The following is a 17,989-nucleotide window of genomic DNA, read 5'->3' as shown; positions in this document are numbered from 1 at the left end:
AATGGAGCAGGCGAAAACAAAACTCTCTTGGCCATTCATCAAACTCTGGAGGATGGAGGAACTGAGGCAGACCATTGGGCATTGGTCATCTAGGGAACCAACAAGTAAATAATGAAATGACCTGCACAGGAATAGTTGTTAACTGGGTGAGTACGGCCGGACTGGAAACAGGATTCGCATCTCAACAAGAAAAAGTTAAGGTTTACCTCAAAGTGATACATGCTGATGAATTCAAGGAGCTGGGAAGGTGGTCTTGGGGTCCGCGTTATTTACATCACCGCAGAGAGAAGGGAACGAAGGAATAGATTTCAGGATCAACTTCCTGCCGCTCTTGCAGATCGGAGACAATCCAGTACCAATGCGCGGGGGAGATACCCTCTTTTTATTTGGGGACACTACCTTGACAGAAGTTTGAGGAGATAAACCTCCTTTCAGGCTATCTGATGTACCAGGTCCCCAAACCATTTCTGCGGAATAGTTTTCAAATGGTGAGAGCAGTATATCAGCCTTCGGGTGAGCTTGAGAGTTGCATAGTCGAGGAGATTGTCCAAGGAGCTTTGTCGAAGATCGTGGCCTCTTGGAGCTTGAAGGCAGAATGGAAGCCAAGGGTCTGTAAAGAAGAGAAAATTTCCACAAATTTCAGTATCAAGCAGTAGGATTCCCATTTCACGGTAACATATGTGCAAAGGTGTGATACACAAACCTGATGTTCATAACTGAAGGTGTAGTCAGTACATTCTCAGCAGGAGCAGGATTAGCCGCTTGGCTGATAACTAGCTGATTATCATTTTCGTTTTTTTCTTCCTTTACAAGGGCACTATTTTCCTCGTATCCCAGCTTAACTTCGTCTACACTCAACAGTGCAACTCCTTCAATGGAAAAATGGATCATCAAAAGCTGGTAGCTACTTATGACTGGTAACAAATTTTCAACAAGACTAAAACACTTCAACCTTCTATACTTAACAGTAATGGCAGGATAAAAAGTTTCAGAAATATACAAGAAAGTTATGTCATTGTATTTAGAAAAACATAAGCAGATGTAATTCACAATGTACTGCTAGCATTGTATCTTATAATAAAACAAAAAAAAACATAATCAATTCACAAGCTAATCTTCTTGCTAGCAGTAAGAAGAAAAACTGTACTCCCTCTGTTTATAAAAAGGTGTCGAAGGTTTGTCTATCTAGATACATTTGAATTTAGACAAACTTTAGACATCCGTTTATGAACAGAGGTAGTATTTAAATCAGGCAATAGTCCAAAGTCAAACTGAAGCAGTGTAACCAGGCCTTCTAAATAATCACATTGGACAACGACAAAAGTTACAAAATACTGTCAGGAAAGCCCATTTCATGCAAAATATACTAACAAATACTAGCACTCCTGAACCATGTACTAGATTTCCAAGCTGAAATATTAATCTTCAGGTCCACACAACTTATTGAGTATTTATTTTAATCTGAAGCAATTACTGTCAACCTAAAGCTCTCAAAACTTCTTTGTTTATTCGCCTAACCAGTGTGCTGAATGGAACAGCTTCGGCACACAAATGCAACTATGCTCTCTGGTGCATGCAGAAGTTCGCAGATTTATAAGAGGAGCCTATAAATATAAAAGGAGCTCACCCTCTCTTTTTCCAAAAGCATTCTTACATCCCTCGCATCTGCAACTTATGGAGCATCCCACGCCACCCTTGATGAAGAGCACAGTAAGACAGATGCAGGTGGGCTAACCAGCGAAGTGACAAATATTAGATCATGTAAGAGTAAAAACCTGATAGCATTCACAGTATTTTTTCAGACACGATGACTTCTTGCAGTTGCATCCTCTTTTGTGACGTGCCGAAGCAGGAGTTTTGTTAGTGTACTCCTACAATATTGGAAGAATGGTAATGAGTGAAAGTAAAGGGAAAAAAAGTAAGAAAATATGAAGAAAGCCTCTTACCCCTAATTCCTGACCAGGCTCAGATGTGCGAATTACTTTGGGTGCGAATGCTAGTGGATTACGAGATTCAATCTGTTCTCGAGTAGATAAAACTATTTCCATGTTCTCAGGCTTATTCAGACAGCCTTGGCATGAACAGGGTTCTGAACAAAATACTCCAGCATGAAAACACTCGCAGTAACTGTATGAGAATTAGCCAATACATCAATATGTCAGGTAGAATGCATCAAAGCATGAAGAAAAACTTTGTATCTTGTAAAAACAAGAGCTGTTTTTCGTGACTCTTAAAATGAGCAAAACAAAAGTAAATTGGGCGCCAAAACGAGTATGAACTATTCAAGAAGGGTAAAACTGGCTACAAAACACTCTAGATTCATGGCTGCTGTCACTCTAAATTTCTGGCTTTGCATAATACAAACTCTGAAAGTATAGTTTGACACAACATATCACACACATCACAATAATATTATCTAGCTTAGCAGGAGATAGTGTGTGCATGAATGCAATCAGATGTTCAAGAAAGATAACTATATTTTTTTCTGGCATAACAAATGTAGTCATCCAGAATACTGCTATTTAAGATCATAGTTCCCCAGTTTAGTATACTTCAAGTTTGCGTCTTTCATTTGTGTGATCACTTGGTTTCAAACAAAGAACTTCTGTCGAAAGAAGGGCATATTTATCATTTTATCAAGCACTGTCCTTTCACAAGAGAAGAACACTGGGAAAAACTGAAAAAAAAAGATGGAGTTACCAGTAATTATATTCAGAACAAACACACACTCCATATTGCGTATCCTGATTTAAATCCATCTAAATATGAAGTCAATTGCATTGCACCCTTACAAAGTTTTACACCACTTGTTAAAGAGGAAATAGCACTACAGGTCACTAAACTTGGCAGCTATGTACACTATAGCCCAGCAACCATCAAATCGAAAAGCAGAGCCCTAAACTTGGGATTGGGTTCACATTTAATGCAAATCACTCCACGGGGGTACTATTTGCCACGCTGCACAGCATGAAGAAAAACTTGCACTACATTTTAGTGACCCACAGAGCAATCTCATCCTTGTTAAAGTGTACAATAGTTAGAGATGACAGACCAAACTGCCCTTCATTAAGATATGCGTAAATAGTTGGGTGACTAGAATACCAGATGTGGTAGCGCGGATCTGCAGCTGTATATTCGCCAAGCACACCACAGCTTTCTGTTTTAGGCTTCCTCATAATGAATTATGATCATTATTATGTCATCGGAAATGATGGAAGCAAGCCTTATGAAACCGTGACTAATTATCATGTCACTATGCCAACGTTCCGTGTCACACAGGTTAGCGCCAATAAGGCCCAGTTTGAGGTTAATGTGCTTTCCAGTGCTTAACTTTAACCTATTGTGAAAAGTCTTGATGTGCTTAACTTTAAGCTGTTGTGAAAATTCAATTACTCTGCAATAAAGCAGACTGAAGTTGAAAATTATGGTATCCAACAACTGTCCTCTTACATTTCATTAGCACAATACCGTATACATTTGTAACTGGCTCACAAAAAATGCAGCTAACTAAACGCCCAGATATCTAGAAACTTGCATTGTGGTACATTTTCTGTATTGAATGATATAACAACATGAAAGTTGAAAACATCTTTGCTGAAGGCATAACAGCAACTTGCTAAAACCCACAAAGATTACCATAACTAGACTCCAGAGTAGTACATCACAGCAAGCACACAACCCTAAAACAAAGATTGGAAATCAACTGGCTCAGGAATGCACTGATAAATGAGGCAATCATATGAGGAAGATGAGTCTGGAAGTTTAGAGAATCATATTATGTAGGTATAGGCTTAGAGCAATGATTCTCTAGTACAAAACTTGGAGAACCTGATACAGCATGATAACTCTGTACCCCTGCATCTTAGACCTCAAGTGCTAATAACAGCACCAACACATTTATAGAAAACTAATATTCAAACTTGCTTTCATGTTTGCGTTAATCTTGTGGCATAGTAGTTGGTGAAAATCAGGAGAAATGGTACAAGAGATCTTACAGTTTCAAGCATTTTGACTTCTTGCAACTACAGCGCTTGCATGCAGCCCCATCACCATCATCAAATTTGTGTCTGCACAGTACTATTGCATTTCCATGATTTTTTCCAATTAAATGATGCTGGTGACCTATAATTATGGGCATAGACATCATACCTTTTTTTCTTGGGACCAGCCTGACTAGGCTCATCAGCATTTGCAACCACGACTGCCTGAGAGGAATCTTCAGTATTTGGTTCCGATGTTGGTGGAGAAGAACTGACAGCGCATGGAAAGTTGCTGGCTTGATTTATAGAAGGCTGAGCAACATGGGGGACTATTTTGTCTTTTGGTATTGTGGCAAGGGTATTCAGATGCAAACCAATACCAGGCAATGCACATGGAGGGGTTCTCATAGGCTTTGAGTTGTTATCACCAGAACTAGTTTTGCATCTGGGGGTAGTTGTATTAGCAGAATGATGACCTGAGGTCTTCTTCGCAGCTTTATTGACAACTCCAGCCTTTTCGTTGAAAAGGCAACGCCTGCTCATAACACGCATATGCTGTGACAAGGCCTGCCAGAAGAAGAAAATAAGTTATTTTGCTGTGATGAGAACATTGACACTTCAGTCAGATTAGTTATAAGTGGTAAAGGAACCAACAATAGACAATACATGCAAGATTGGATTCATTTCAATATTATTAGAAAATGTCTGCTAGAGTGTACCAGAGCTAAATCCTACTGGTAAGTTGTTAATATATTAACAATAGATCGTCAAAATGAAATCAGGACCTCCTAAATGGTTTTGTTACAATTTCTCAGGCTTGTAAGCTGTAACAATTAATATACATACCACTGCTATATCTAGTTGGATAAATAAGCACCCAACTACGATTAATTGTAAGCCAATATGTTGAATGTGTCTGAAATTTTGCATAATAACAGCAAGAAGTTAGAAGTATACATACACTTTGGTCTTGGTCCATTGGCAAATATTCACTAGGTTCTTCAACAGCATTACACATTTGATCATTTGGCGCCAACTGACTTTGACAAGCACCAGGGAGCAATTGGGGGGTATAATCTGGCGCGGACCCTTCAACTGGTCCATCCCAGTAAAGATGAGGATCATGTCCAGCATTGTTCATATAAGTGCCACTTGGCTCATCAGCCGACATGGAATTACCAGAGAATGTATTGTCAGCATTTAGTGTCTCATTCACTAACTGTGTCTCTGCCGCAAATGGTGGGGCTAATCTCAGCATATGACTAGTTGATTCATGTGTAATCAAGTAATCCCCGTCATATGCCGCAAATCCATCCTCATGTTGTTCAGGTAGCTGGTTTTCATGAACAATTCCTCCAGGCTGTGATGAATCCATTTGATCTGGACCAGTGTGATCAAGGAGGACGTCTTCTAGTCCTGTGCACCCCTGATCCCTAGCAAGATCTTCATTACCATCATCATTTAGATTCTTGTCACATTCTGCATGGCCACCAACAAACTGGATGGTTTGAGGCAATTTACTTGTAGAGTTTGATGTGTCGGCAGAAGAATCAATAGATCCCTCATTTAGGTGACAAGTGAAACTGCAGTTGTCTGGAACAATGTTTTTGCATTTGATCATCCTAATCGTACTCCCTAATCGGGTTCTGACACTATTAGGAGAATTCGAATCTTGAGAAGGTTGAACAGAATCATCCCTGGTTAACACGGAAAGACGTACAGTAAGGCTTAAGCCTAGATGGATTGAACTACACATGTTAGAAGATAATGCAAATTTACCTTGTCAGAAGTTTATGTTCCTTTGATGGATTGACATGCGGTGAAGCAAAGATTGAAGAAACAGGAGCCAAGTCCAACGACTTGAATAGCTGCACGTTATGCGATGAGTCTTGAGGTTTATGGATTGGTATAGGCGATAGATTATTGATAAAATTGAAGACCGGAGAGTCCTGCAGGTAGGAAAATTTTAGTTAGAAAACGAACTGCTGAAAACAAACAGTAAGAGAGTTGTACAATCACAATAACAACAACATCAAAATGCACATCAGGACTACAAGTTTGTACTGCCAGTGGAACCGTACTGCAATCAGATTCTAATTAGCACCAACGATTCCTCCATGATCAAGTGGTAAGTCGTGTCCAAGCTGAAGGGGGGAGATCCGTGGCTGGAAGTATGAACAGTGAACCGACAACTGAACTTGAGTTCCCCATGGATACGTGAGCAGCAACCGAACCAAATCAGCAGGGTTGCTGCAAGTGCAAGGTACTCACATGTACAGCAATCACCGAACTAAACCACTGTATTTTTCTTAACTATGCACACAACATATCATCATCTTAATAATACTCCAACAATAACAAAAGTAAGAGGGCAAATCTAAGCAAACAGCCGACCTCCCCTCCCTCACAGGATCAGCAACCCAACCAGTTCATCTGCCAATAATGGCCCCAATCCCCAGTGGGGGGAGTGGCAGTAATAAACTGGGGGACGGTGTGATTGTTCAGAAATGAAGTCAAACCCCAACCCCTCCACCGAGAAACCCCCTAAATCTCACCCCCAATGCAGCACCGCAGAAGGCTGAATGGAGGCCCAAATCGCACCCCCAGCGCATCCTCTAAACCTAGCATGCCCAGCAAATCCAGGCGCCGGAAACCCCCATCAACAAGGAGTGGGGATCAAGCCGACCGTACTACCAAATCGCCGCACCCGGAGGACCGAACCGGCCGCGGACCCGCGATTCGTCCAAGCCCTACCACCCGCGATTCGTCCCCCCTAAAATCAGGAGCCGGGGCCGAGAACGCGGACCTCGAATCCGGCGGCGGCGGCGCGGGGCCTATCTGGCGTGTCCATGGCGCCTCCCTCCGGCTCCTCCGGCGGCGGCGGCGGCGGCGGCGACCCCCCGTGGGATCTCCCGCATCCGCCTCTCGCCCTCGCTCAGCCCTACCCTAGTGCTGGGCTAGTGAGGAGGAGTGTGGTGAGTAGCACCGGCGATGATGGTGGTTTTTTACTGGGCCGTGCGTCGTCGACCTAAGCAAGTCTCAAAGATAGATATACTAGTACTAGACTACTAGTACACTACTGCCAGTGGTCCGTTCCGCGTGGCTCGTCTCGGGTGCGTTACGTTTCGAGTGGGGCGGCCGTGGGCGGGAACCTCGTTTTTTCGCCCTGACGGGTGGGGGCGCGGCTGTCGGCGATTCGGCTACGAACCAATGAGCCAACTATTGTGGCATGCCACTTGCAAGAGTGAATTGTGCAGTCCATTGTACTATTGATCGAGTTGCAAAATTACTAGTACATACTATGGCAAGAGGGAACAGCTGGACCAATCCAAGCATTGGTTGATCATGAGGAGTTGACAACCGAAAATATTTCTTACCATAGCATGTCGGTGAAAAATGCGGTCTCGGTCCGAGACGACTGGTCAGGGTAAGCCGTGGGGTCTGTACGGTGGCATGTAGTCGACGCGGTGAATGGGACAGGAGGGCCCACAAAGTGAGCGTGCTTCATGAATTTGTCGACGATGACCGATGTAAAACTGTAATTGATGGAGACAGGTTGTCCTTGGGTAAAACCCATGCACACAGCTGCCACGCCTTGTCCGGATCGATAGGGTTGCTCGCACTCCTGGCCAGCAACCACAAAATCTTTGACTCCTTTATTCGCGCGAGGCCAAAAAAAATATTGTTTTCGCTCTGAGATATGTGGTTTCGCACGCTAGAGTGGGCAAAGGATGCCACGTGGAGCTTGGAAGATATGGTTTTGGGCGATAGTATTGTTTCATATCAATATGCGATCTCGAAAACAAATGACACCACCCATTAAGGACTACAGCTAGATGCAGACCATTTTCTCCTACGGCCTGGCTACTGCCAAGTTTTGTCATGCATTCTAGTGAGCCTCTCAGTATACCTTCCCTTAATTACATTCAGACTCTAAGATATGTGGTCTGCATGCTAGGGTGGGCACCGAATGCCACGTAGAGTTTGGAAGATATGATTTTGCGCGATACATTAGTTTCCAATCAATATGCGATCTCCAAAACAAATGACACCAGCCATTTAGTACTACACCTAGATGCAGACCATATATCTTCTCCTACAGCCTGGCTACTGCCAAGTTTGACATGGACTCTAGTGAGCCTCCCGGTACACCTTCCACTGACTACATTGAGACACAAGAGTCTGAAACAGTCTTCCTTGATGCCACTAAAGATGATGATCACATCCTTGTTGCTTGTGTTAGTCTTGGTGCTTGTTGGATATAAGTGGATCCAGCCCATACCCTACGTACACGGGCTCGCACCCCCTTCTAAGCCCACGACGATCGTGACGCCAACTATGTGGAGGCCTGCATCCACAATGCTCCAACTGAAACTGGGCTACACCGAGACTTTATGAAGACTTCTTCAACTAGATGTACTTCGAACTAAGACGTGATGCCAAGACTTAAAGTGCAAGACTATGAAGACCTATTGTGCAACATGGAGAATCCTACCACCAACGACTATATATATAATCCATTTGTACAAAAGAGAGGATTGAACCCTATATCCCCTAGCCAAGTCGGCGATGTAGAGCTCCATGGCCATAAACCCTATATCCCCTCTGTAAACCTCGTTTGGTGCATCTATAAGCTCGTCTAGTTCATTTTCTAGTTTTCCAATCTTGTAATGTCTTGTGGTCACACTGATAATAAAGTATGTGCCCACAGGGAGGTTGAGGATCAGCGTGACCTCATGGAGCGGGCTGATGGGGTCGCTCGGGGAGGACAGTGTGTTCTCCCTAGCTCCGAACCTATGGGAGGAGAACAAGAAAATCGCCGCGGCGGAGAATCTTGCCCTAGAGCTCACTTTTACACCGGAGGAACTTGACGAGGTCCTCTTGAATATGAAGACAGATTCAGCGCCTGGCCCGGACGGCCTGCCAGTGATGTTCTTCAAGCGTTTCTGGGGAATCCTTCGCGGCGACATCCTTCAGCTCTGATGTCTACGCACGCTTCTATTCCTGTAGACAGTGTTGGGCCTCCAAGAGCAGAGGTTCGTAGAACAGCAGCAAGTTTCCCTTAAGTGAATCACCCAAGGTTTATCGAACTCGGGGAGGTAGAGGTCAAAGATATCCCTCTCAAGCAACCCTGCAATTAAGATACAAGAAGTCTCTTGTGTCCCCAACACACCTAATACACTTGTCAGATGTATAGGTGCACTAGTTCGGCGAAGAGATAGTGAAATACAAGTAATATGGATGATTATAAGTAGCAATTACAATCTGAAATAAAAATGGCAGCAAGCGAACATGTAGCAGAACTTGTTGGAAACAGTGTTTCAATGCTTAGAAACAAGGCCTAGGGATCATACTTTCACTCGTGGACACTCTCAACAATGATCACATAATTGAATAAATAAATGCTACTCTCAAATACTCTCTTGTTGGATAACAAACACCATTCATTATGTAGGGCTGCAAAAGCACACCTCAAGCCGGAGTAAACAAGCTCCACAACGTCATAAAGGAATCACACACGATGCGCACACTGTCACCATCACACCGTGGAGAGTGACTCCGGAGTTCATATTAAAGTAACCTCTAGAGTGCATAATAGACAAGAGTAACATCTACATATTCAACTAGATTACAAAGCTCATGATCACATAAAGATCACACCATGGGAGAGAGAGACGAACCACATAGCTACCGGTAGAGCCCTTAGCCTCGGGGGAGAACTACTCCCTCCTCATCATGGTAGTCAGCAGCGGCGATGAAGATGGCGGTGGTGTTGATGGAGATGACTCCGGGGGCAATTCCCCGTCCCGGTGGCGTGCCGGAACGAGATTCTGTCCCCGAAACTTGTCGTCGATGGCGGCGGCGCTGCGGAACCCTTGGTGGAATATGACTGGATTCTTTAGGGTTTTCGCATCCGGGGCAATATATAGGCGAAGGGCGGCGTCGGTGGAGTCCCAAGGGGCCCACCCCACCCGGCGGCGCGGCGAGAGGTGGGGTCGCGCCACCCTATGAGGTGGCCAGCTCGTGGCCCCCTTCGTCTCTCCTTCGGACTCCGTGAAGCTTACGGAAAAATAGGGACGTGGCCTTTTGTTTCGCGCAATTCCGAGAATATTCGCAGAAGTAATTTTACGGAACCAAAAACAGCGAGAAAACGAGAGCCGGCACTTCGGCATCTTGTTAATAGGTTAGTCCCGGAAAATGCATAAAAATGATATAAAGTGTATATAAAACATGTAGCAATTGGTATAATATAAGCATGGAACATCAGAAATTATAGATACGTTGGAGATGTATCAAGCATCCCCAAGCTTAGTTCCTACTCTCCCTCGAGTAGGTAAACGATAAAAAGAATAATTTCTGAAGTGACATGCTACCAACATAATCTTGATCAATACTATTGTAAAGCATATGAGATGAATGAAGTGACTCAAAGCAATGGTCTATAGTTTGCTAACAAATAGATAATGACTAAACAACTGAATCATATAGCAAAAACTTTTCATGAATAGTACTTTCAAGACAAGCATCAAAAAGTCTTGCATAAGAGTTAACTCATAAAGCAATAGATTCTTAATAAAAGGTTTTGAAGCAACACAAAGGAAGATTTAAGTTTCAGCAATTGCTTTCAACTTTTAACATGTATATCTCATGGATAATTGTCAACACAAAGTAATATGATGAGTGCAATAAGCAAGCACATAAGAAATGATGCACACAAAGTTGACACAAGTGTTTGCTTCTAAGATAGAAAGAAGTAGGTAAATTGACTCAACATAAAGTAAAAGATAGGCCCTTCGCAGAGGGAAGCAGGGATTAAATCATGTGCTAGAGCTTTTCAAGTTTTGAAATCATATAGAGAATATAAAAATAAAGTTTTGAGAGGTGTTTGTTGTTGTCAACGAATGGTAGTGGGCACTCTAACCCCCTTGTCAAACAGACTTTCAAAGAGCGGCTCCCATGAAGGATGTTATCTCTACCAGCAAGGTAGATCACCCCTCTTCTCTTTTGTTTACACATGTATTTTAGTTTTATTTATAGATGACACTCCTCCCAACCTTTTGCTTTCACAAGCCATGGCTAACCGAATTCTCGGGTGCCTTCCAACATTTCACATACCATGGAGAAGTATCTATTGCAAAATTAAGTTGCTTACGGATAAATCAGGGCAAAACATGTGAAGAGAATTATTAATGAAAGTTAATTAATTGGGGCTGGGCACCCCGTTGCCAGCTCTTTTTGCAAAATTATTGGATAAGCGGATGTATATGCCACTAGTCCATTGGTGAAAGTCTGCCCAACAAGATTGAAAGATAAAACACCACATACTTCCTCATGAGCTATGAAATATTGACACAAATAAGGAGTAATAAAGTTTTGAATTGTTTAAAGGTAGCACATGAAGTATTTACTTGGAATGGCAGAAAATACCACATAATAGGTAGTTATGGTGGACACAAATGGCACAGGTTTTGGCTCAAGGTTTTGGATGCACGAGAAGCATTCCCTCTCAGTACAAGGCTTTGGCTAGCAAGGTTGTTTGAAGCAAACACAAGTATAAACCGGTACAGCAAGACTTATATAAAAACATATTGCAAGCATTATAAGACTCTACACTGTCTTCCTTGTTACTCAAATGCTTTTACCAGAAAATATCTAAACCTTAGAGAGACCAATCATGCAAACCAAATTTCAACAAGCTCTACGGTAGTTCTCCACTAATAGGTTTAAACTACATGATGCAAGAGTTTAAACAAGATCTACTCGAGAGCTCAAAACAATTGCCAAGTATCAAATTATTCAAGACAATATACCAACTACCACATGAAGCATTTTCTGTTTCCAACCAAATAACAATCAATGCTGAGGCTTTCAGCTTTCGCCATGAATATTAAAGTAAAACGAAGAACACAAGTGTTCAAATAAAAAAGCGGAGCGTGTCTCTCTCCCACACAAGGATTGCTAGGATCCAAATTTATTCAAACACAAACAAAAATAAAATCACACATACGCTCCAAGTAAAGCGCATAAGATGTGAAAGAATTAAAATACAGTTTCACTAAAGATGACCTGATAAGTTTGTTGATGAGGAAGGGGATGCCTTGGGCATCCCCAAGCTTAGAAGCTTGAATCTTCTTGAAATATGCAGGGATGAACCACGGGGGCATCCCCAAGCTTAGGCTTTTAACTCTTCTTGATCATGTAATATCATCATTCTCTCTTGATCCTTGAAAACTTTCTTCACGCCAAACTCGAAGTAATCTTATTAGCGGGTTAGTGCATAATCAAAAATTCACATGTTATGCATGGACACAATCATTACCAACACTTCTGGACATTACCCATAGCTACTGAAATTTAATGGAGCAAAGAAATCCACTCAAACACAGTAAAAGAGGCAATGCAAAATAAAAGGCAGAATCTGTCAACACAGAACAGTCCGTAAAGACGAATTTTTTCGAGGCACTTAACATGCTCAAATCCGAAAACTTAAAACTAATGAAAGTGGCGTACATATCTGAGGATTACTCACGATTTTTTTTAGAATTTTTAGATTTTTCTGCAGAGAGAAAAGCTCAAAACCGTGACAGCTAAAAATCTGTTTCTGCGCAGAAATCCAAATCTAGTATCAACTTTCTATTAGAGACTTTACTTGGCACAACAATGCAAGAAAATAAATATACAAAGGTATTGCTACAGAAGTAACAAGCACCTTGACTCAAAACAAAAAAGAAAGGCAAAAATAACAGAAAATAAAAACGATGGGTTGTCTCCCATAAGCGCTTTTTTTAACGCCTTTTAGCTAGGCATAGTGATTTTTATGATGCTCACATAAATTTATGAGAGTTGAAAAGAGAGCATCAAGAAGAATATATAAAACATGTTTAAATCTAACACTCTTCCTATGCATAGGAGCCTTGTAAGAAAACAAGTCAATGAAGAACAAAGTGAGTAGCATAGGAAGACAAAACAAGTGTAACTTCAAAAATTTCAATACAAGGAGAGGAGACTTAATATTATTGTGATATATGAAATTGTGTCTCCCTCTCTCATAAGGACCAGTAGGTCTTAAAGTACCTAGAAAATAAAAGCAAATCAAGAGAAAGCTCAAAACATTCATCATAAAGAGAAGAAATTTAGTAACATGAAGATTTCTAAACCCATACTTTCCTCTCTCAAAATAATTTTCAGTGGTATCATGAATAAACCCAACAATATAGCTACCACATAAAGCATTCTTATCATGATCCACATGCATAAAAGTATTATTACTCTCCACATAATCATAATCAATTTTATTAGTAATACTGGGAGTAAAACTATCACAACCATCATTGTAATCATCATAAATTGCAGGCATGGTATAATCATAATAAACTTTATCCTCCATAGTAGGTGGCACCAAAATACCACTATCATTATAATCATCATAAATGGGAGGCAAAGTAACATCAAAGAAAATTTTCTCCTCAAAACTTGGGGGACTAAAAATATCACAACCAGCTTCCCCAAGCTTAGACTTTTCCATAGCATTAAAAATAATAGTGTTCAAAGAATTCATGCTAAAAACATTGCTACAACTATTTTGCAAACAAAGTTCCATGGGTTTTTTAATTCTCTCTTCAAACACAACATGTCCTAATTCAATATAAAGTTCATAAAGATCTCTAATTTTTTTGTTTTTTTCCATTAAGCCTAACTAGTGAAAATAAAAACAAGAAACAAAATGATATAATTGCATAATCTAAAGGAAATAGCTTCGAGCACTCACACACCGGCAACAGTGCTAGGAAATAACTTAGTAGTCGGAGGATGTGAATACCTTTTACCTTACCTCCCGACAACGGCGCCGGAAAATAGCTTGATGTCTACGCACGCTTCTATTCCCGTAGACGGTGTTGGGCCTCCAAGAGCGAGAGGTTCGTAGAACAGCGAGCAAGTTTCCCTTAAGTGAATCACCCAAGGTTTATCGAACTCGGGGAGGTAGAGGTCAAAGATATCCATCTCAAGCAACCCCGCAATTAAGATACAAGAAGTCTCTTGTGTCCCCAACACACCTAATACACTTGTCAGATGTATAGGTGCACTAGTTCGGCGAAGAGATAGTGAAATACAAGTAATATGGATGATTATAAGTAGCAATTGCAATCTGAAATAAAAATGGCAGCAAGCGAACATGTAGCAGAACTTATTGGAAACGGTGTTTCAATGCTTAGAAACAAGGCCTAGGGATCATACTTTCACTAGTGGACACTCTCAACAATGATCACATAATTGAATAAATAAATGCTACTCTCAAACAATCTCTTGTTGGATAACAAACACCATTCATTGTGTAGAGCTGCAAAAGCACACCTCAAGCCGGAGTAAACAAGCTCCACAACGTCATAAGGAATCACACACGATGCTCACACTGTCACCATCACACCGTGGAGAGTGACTGTGGAGTTCATATTAAAGTAACCTCTAGAGTGCATAATAGACAAGAGTAACATCTACATATTCAACTAGATTACAAAGCTCATGATCACATAAAGATCACACCATGGGAGAGAGAGATGAACCACATAGCTACCGGTAGAGCCCTCAGCCTCGGGGGAGAACGACTCCCTCCTCATCATGGGAGTCAGCAGCGGCGATGAAGATGGTGGTGGTGTCGATGGAGATGACTCCGGGGGCAATGATGACCCACAAGTATAGGGGGTGTATCGTAGTACTTTCGATAAATAAGAGTGTCGAACCCAACGAGGAGCAGAAGGTGTTGACAAGCAGTTTCGATGAAGGATTCACTGTAAATGCTCACAGACAAGTATTCGGGGGGTTTTGATATAGCAGATAAATAAAGTACAAGTAAATAAAATGCGAGAGAAATAATTGCAGCGAGTGGCCCAATCCTTTTTAGCACAAAGGACAAGCCGGTTTGTTTACTTATAATGACCAAACATTCTTGAGGACACACGGGGATTTTAGTCTAGTGCTTTCGCTTCATACGGCTGATTAGTCTTCATTGTTTTGATAAGTGTTGTGTGGGTGAACCTATGCTAATGCACCGCCCTTCCTAGGACTAATACATACTTGTGATACCCCTTGCAAGCATCCGCAAATACAAGAAAGTAATTAAGATAAATCTAACCACAGCCTTAAACTCTGAGATCCTGCTATCCCTCCTGCACCGATATACTAACGGGGGTTTAGGTTGCTGTCACTCCGGCAACCCCACAATTAGCAAACGAATACAAGATGTACTCCCCTAGGCCCATAAAGGTGAAGTATCATGTAGTCGACGTTCACATGACACCACTAGAAGAGTAACACCACAACTTAAATATCATAACATTGAATACTACTCAACAATAATTCACTACTAACATTTAGACTTCACCCATGTCCTCAAGAACTAAACGAACTACTCATGAGACATCATATGGAACATGATCAGAGGTGATATGATGATGAATAACAATCTAAACATAAACCTTGGTTCAATGGTTTCACTCAATAGCATCAATAACAAGTAGTGATCAACACCGGAAGAGTTTCCCCTATCAAACAATCAAGATCCAACCCAAATCGTTACAGCGGTGACGAGATGCAGCGGTGGAGATGGCGGTGGAGATGATGGAGATGATGGTGATGACGATGGAGATGATGTCCAGCTTGATGACGATGGCGATGGCGTTGATTTCCCCCTCCGGGAGGGAATTTCCCCGGCGGATTCCTGCCCGCCGGAGAGCTCTTTTCTCTCTGGTGTTTCTCCGCCCCGCGAGGCGGCTCTGTCAATTCTCCGTAACTCCCCAGGGCTTAGGTTTTCGGGACGAAGAAGTACGCGAAGGAGAGGCGGCCAGAGGGGGCTGTGGGCCCCCTCCCCACAAGGCGGCGCGGCCAGGCATGGGCCCGCGCCGGCCTATGGGGGGGCCATGGTGGCCCCTCTCGGCCCCTCCTTTTGGCTCCCTTCGCCTCCTGGAAAAATAGGATTTCTCGTATAACTTCCGCCAATTGTTGATCTTCAGAAATATGGTGTCCTGACGGTGCTTTTTCCAGCAGAATCCTGACTCCGGTGAATAATTCTCCAATGATCATGAAACATGCAAAATAGATGAAATAACATAACTATCATCTCTAAATATGAAATATATCAATGAATAACAACAAATTATGATGTAAAATAGTGATGCAAAATGGACGTATCAACTCCCCCCAAGCTTAGACCTCGCTTGTCCCCAAGTGAAACTGAGCTCAATAAACAAGACCACATGTTTATGGAGTGAAGAGTCGATAAATAAAATACGAAAAAGAAGCATCATATTGATTCACACAAGATATTCTAGTAAACATTCTCTTCATATAACTCATCTTGAAATAGGTAAAGAGAAATCACAAATAGAGGTGCATAGAAAATCATGATTGGTTATGGCAAACTTTGTTCTTGGTCAGAGAACTACTAAAGGATTGCACTTATCTTCTAAGCAAAGCTTTCATATTAGAATTTATATAGTCAGGCTTTCATCCTCAATCATAACAATCTTCTCATAATCATTGATAACCTTCAAAGTCATATTCATTCAGATAAAATATGTACTGAACAAGAAAGCATAAAAGACATGATTAACTAAATCATAGTATAAATGGTTGGTTCACAACAACTCAATTGCTTGCTTAAGATACAGGGAAATAGGTTTACTGACTCAACATAAAAGTAAAAGATAGGCCCTTCGCAGAGGGAAGCAGGGATTAAATCATGTGCTAGAGCTTTTCAAGTTTTGAAATCATATAAAGAGCATAAAAGTAAGATTTTGAGCGGTGTTTGTTGTTGTCAACGAATGGTAGCGGGCACTCTAACTCCCTTGCCAAACAGACCTTCCAAGAGCGGCTCCCATGGAGGACGTCATCTCTACCAGCAAGGTAGATCATCCCCCTTCTCTTTTGTTTACACATGTATTTTAGTTTTATTATGGATGACACTCCCCCAACCTTTGCTTTCACAAGCCATGGCTAACCGAATCCTCGGGTGCCTTCCAACATTCACATACCATGGAGGAGTGTCTATTGCAAAATTAAGTAGCTTACTGATAAATCAGGGCAAAACATGTGAAGAGAATTATTAATGAAAGTTATTAATTGGGGCTAGGAACCCCGTTGCCAGCTCTTATTGCAAAATTATTGGATAAGCGGATGTGCCACTAGTCCATTGGTGAAAGTCCGCCCAACAAGATTGAAAGATAAAACACCACATACTTCCTCATGAGCTATAAAACATTGACACAAATAAGGAGTAATATAGTTTGAATTATTTAAAGGTAGCACATGAAGCATTTACTTGGAGTGGCGCAAAATACCACATAGTAGGTAGTTATGGTGGACACAAATGGCGTGGGCTTGGTCTAAGGTTATGGATGCATGAGAAGTATTTCCTCTCAATACAGGTTTTTGGATAGCAAGGTTTGATAGCAAGCATAAAGGTTGAGGGAAACAAACAAATATACATGTGATAGAAACAATCATGCATCTTTCTTGTAAGCACAAGCAATTTTAACTTCAGAATACTAACTCATTAGCATAAAGATAATAGAGTAATATATCTACATGTATTTCCCTTTTCTATTCAAACATCAAGGTGTTGTTGCTATTGACCAATGCTAAGTTTGCCAAAACCAAATAGATTTACTTGATGCTACCAAAGTGATATCAATACTAATGTCAAGAGTAATTATATAAAAGAGATTGCAAACTAAAATAAGGTGTGCAAAAAGTAAATGATAAGACTTCTCATTAATATTCCATAATGATAACTCACACCAACGGATACATAGATAACCAACTAATAAGAGATACTTCCACACTGCAAACTATTCTATATAATAACTTCCCTACTCATGATATGACTCTACTTGATAGTAAAAGATAGAGATAGTGATGATGTGATACCGCGGCACTCCCCCAAGCTTGGAATAAACCAAGGGGATGCCAATACCGATGATGAATTACTCCTTCAGCGGCGATGATGGTGGATT

At 41.5% G+C, this 17,989-nt stretch overlaps 1 protein-coding gene across 1 annotated transcript; it reads right to left on the bottom strand.

Annotated features, from left to right (window-relative positions):
- Positions 1-231: 231 nt before the first annotated feature.
- Positions 232-6,831, bottom strand: LOC124655707 (protein tesmin/TSO1-like CXC 2). Its single transcript, XM_047194559.1, has 10 exons — positions 6,787-6,831; positions 5,760-5,929; positions 4,942-5,677; positions 4,150-4,547; positions 3,996-4,067; positions 1,947-2,127; positions 1,776-1,871; positions 1,628-1,694; positions 704-869; positions 232-610 (listed from the first exon to the last, which is right to left on the bottom strand). The coding sequence occupies exons 1-10, from the start codon at positions 6,829-6,831 to the stop codon at positions 232-234; spliced, it is 2,310 nt and encodes a 769-aa protein (XP_047050515.1).
- Between the last annotated feature and the right edge of the window lie 11,158 nt (positions 6,832-17,989).

Source organism: Lolium rigidum, chromosome 5 (genome assembly GCF_022539505.1).
Source record: "Lolium rigidum isolate FL_2022 chromosome 5, APGP_CSIRO_Lrig_0.1, whole genome shotgun sequence".
In the NCBI taxonomy this organism is placed as follows: domain Eukaryota; kingdom Viridiplantae; phylum Streptophyta; class Magnoliopsida; order Poales; family Poaceae; genus Lolium; species Lolium rigidum.
Note: the sequence above shows the minus strand (reverse complement) of the source record. Positions and strands in the feature narration are given on the sequence as shown.

Bases quoted from the DNA above. Each gene is read 5' to 3' on its own strand.
- LOC124655707 (XM_047194559.1), bottom strand. From the start codon at position 6,831: ATGGACACGCCAGATAGGCCCCGCGCCGCCGCCGCCGGATTCGAG. The intron at 4,548-4,941 runs GTATGTATACTT...TTCTTCTGGCAG, and splicing joins CAATGGACCAAGACCAAAGT to GCCTTGTCACAGCATATGCG. The intron at 4,068-4,149 runs GTATGATGTCTA...AGTACTGTGCAG, and splicing joins GCTGGTCCCAAGAAAAAAAG to ACACAAATTTGATGATGGTG.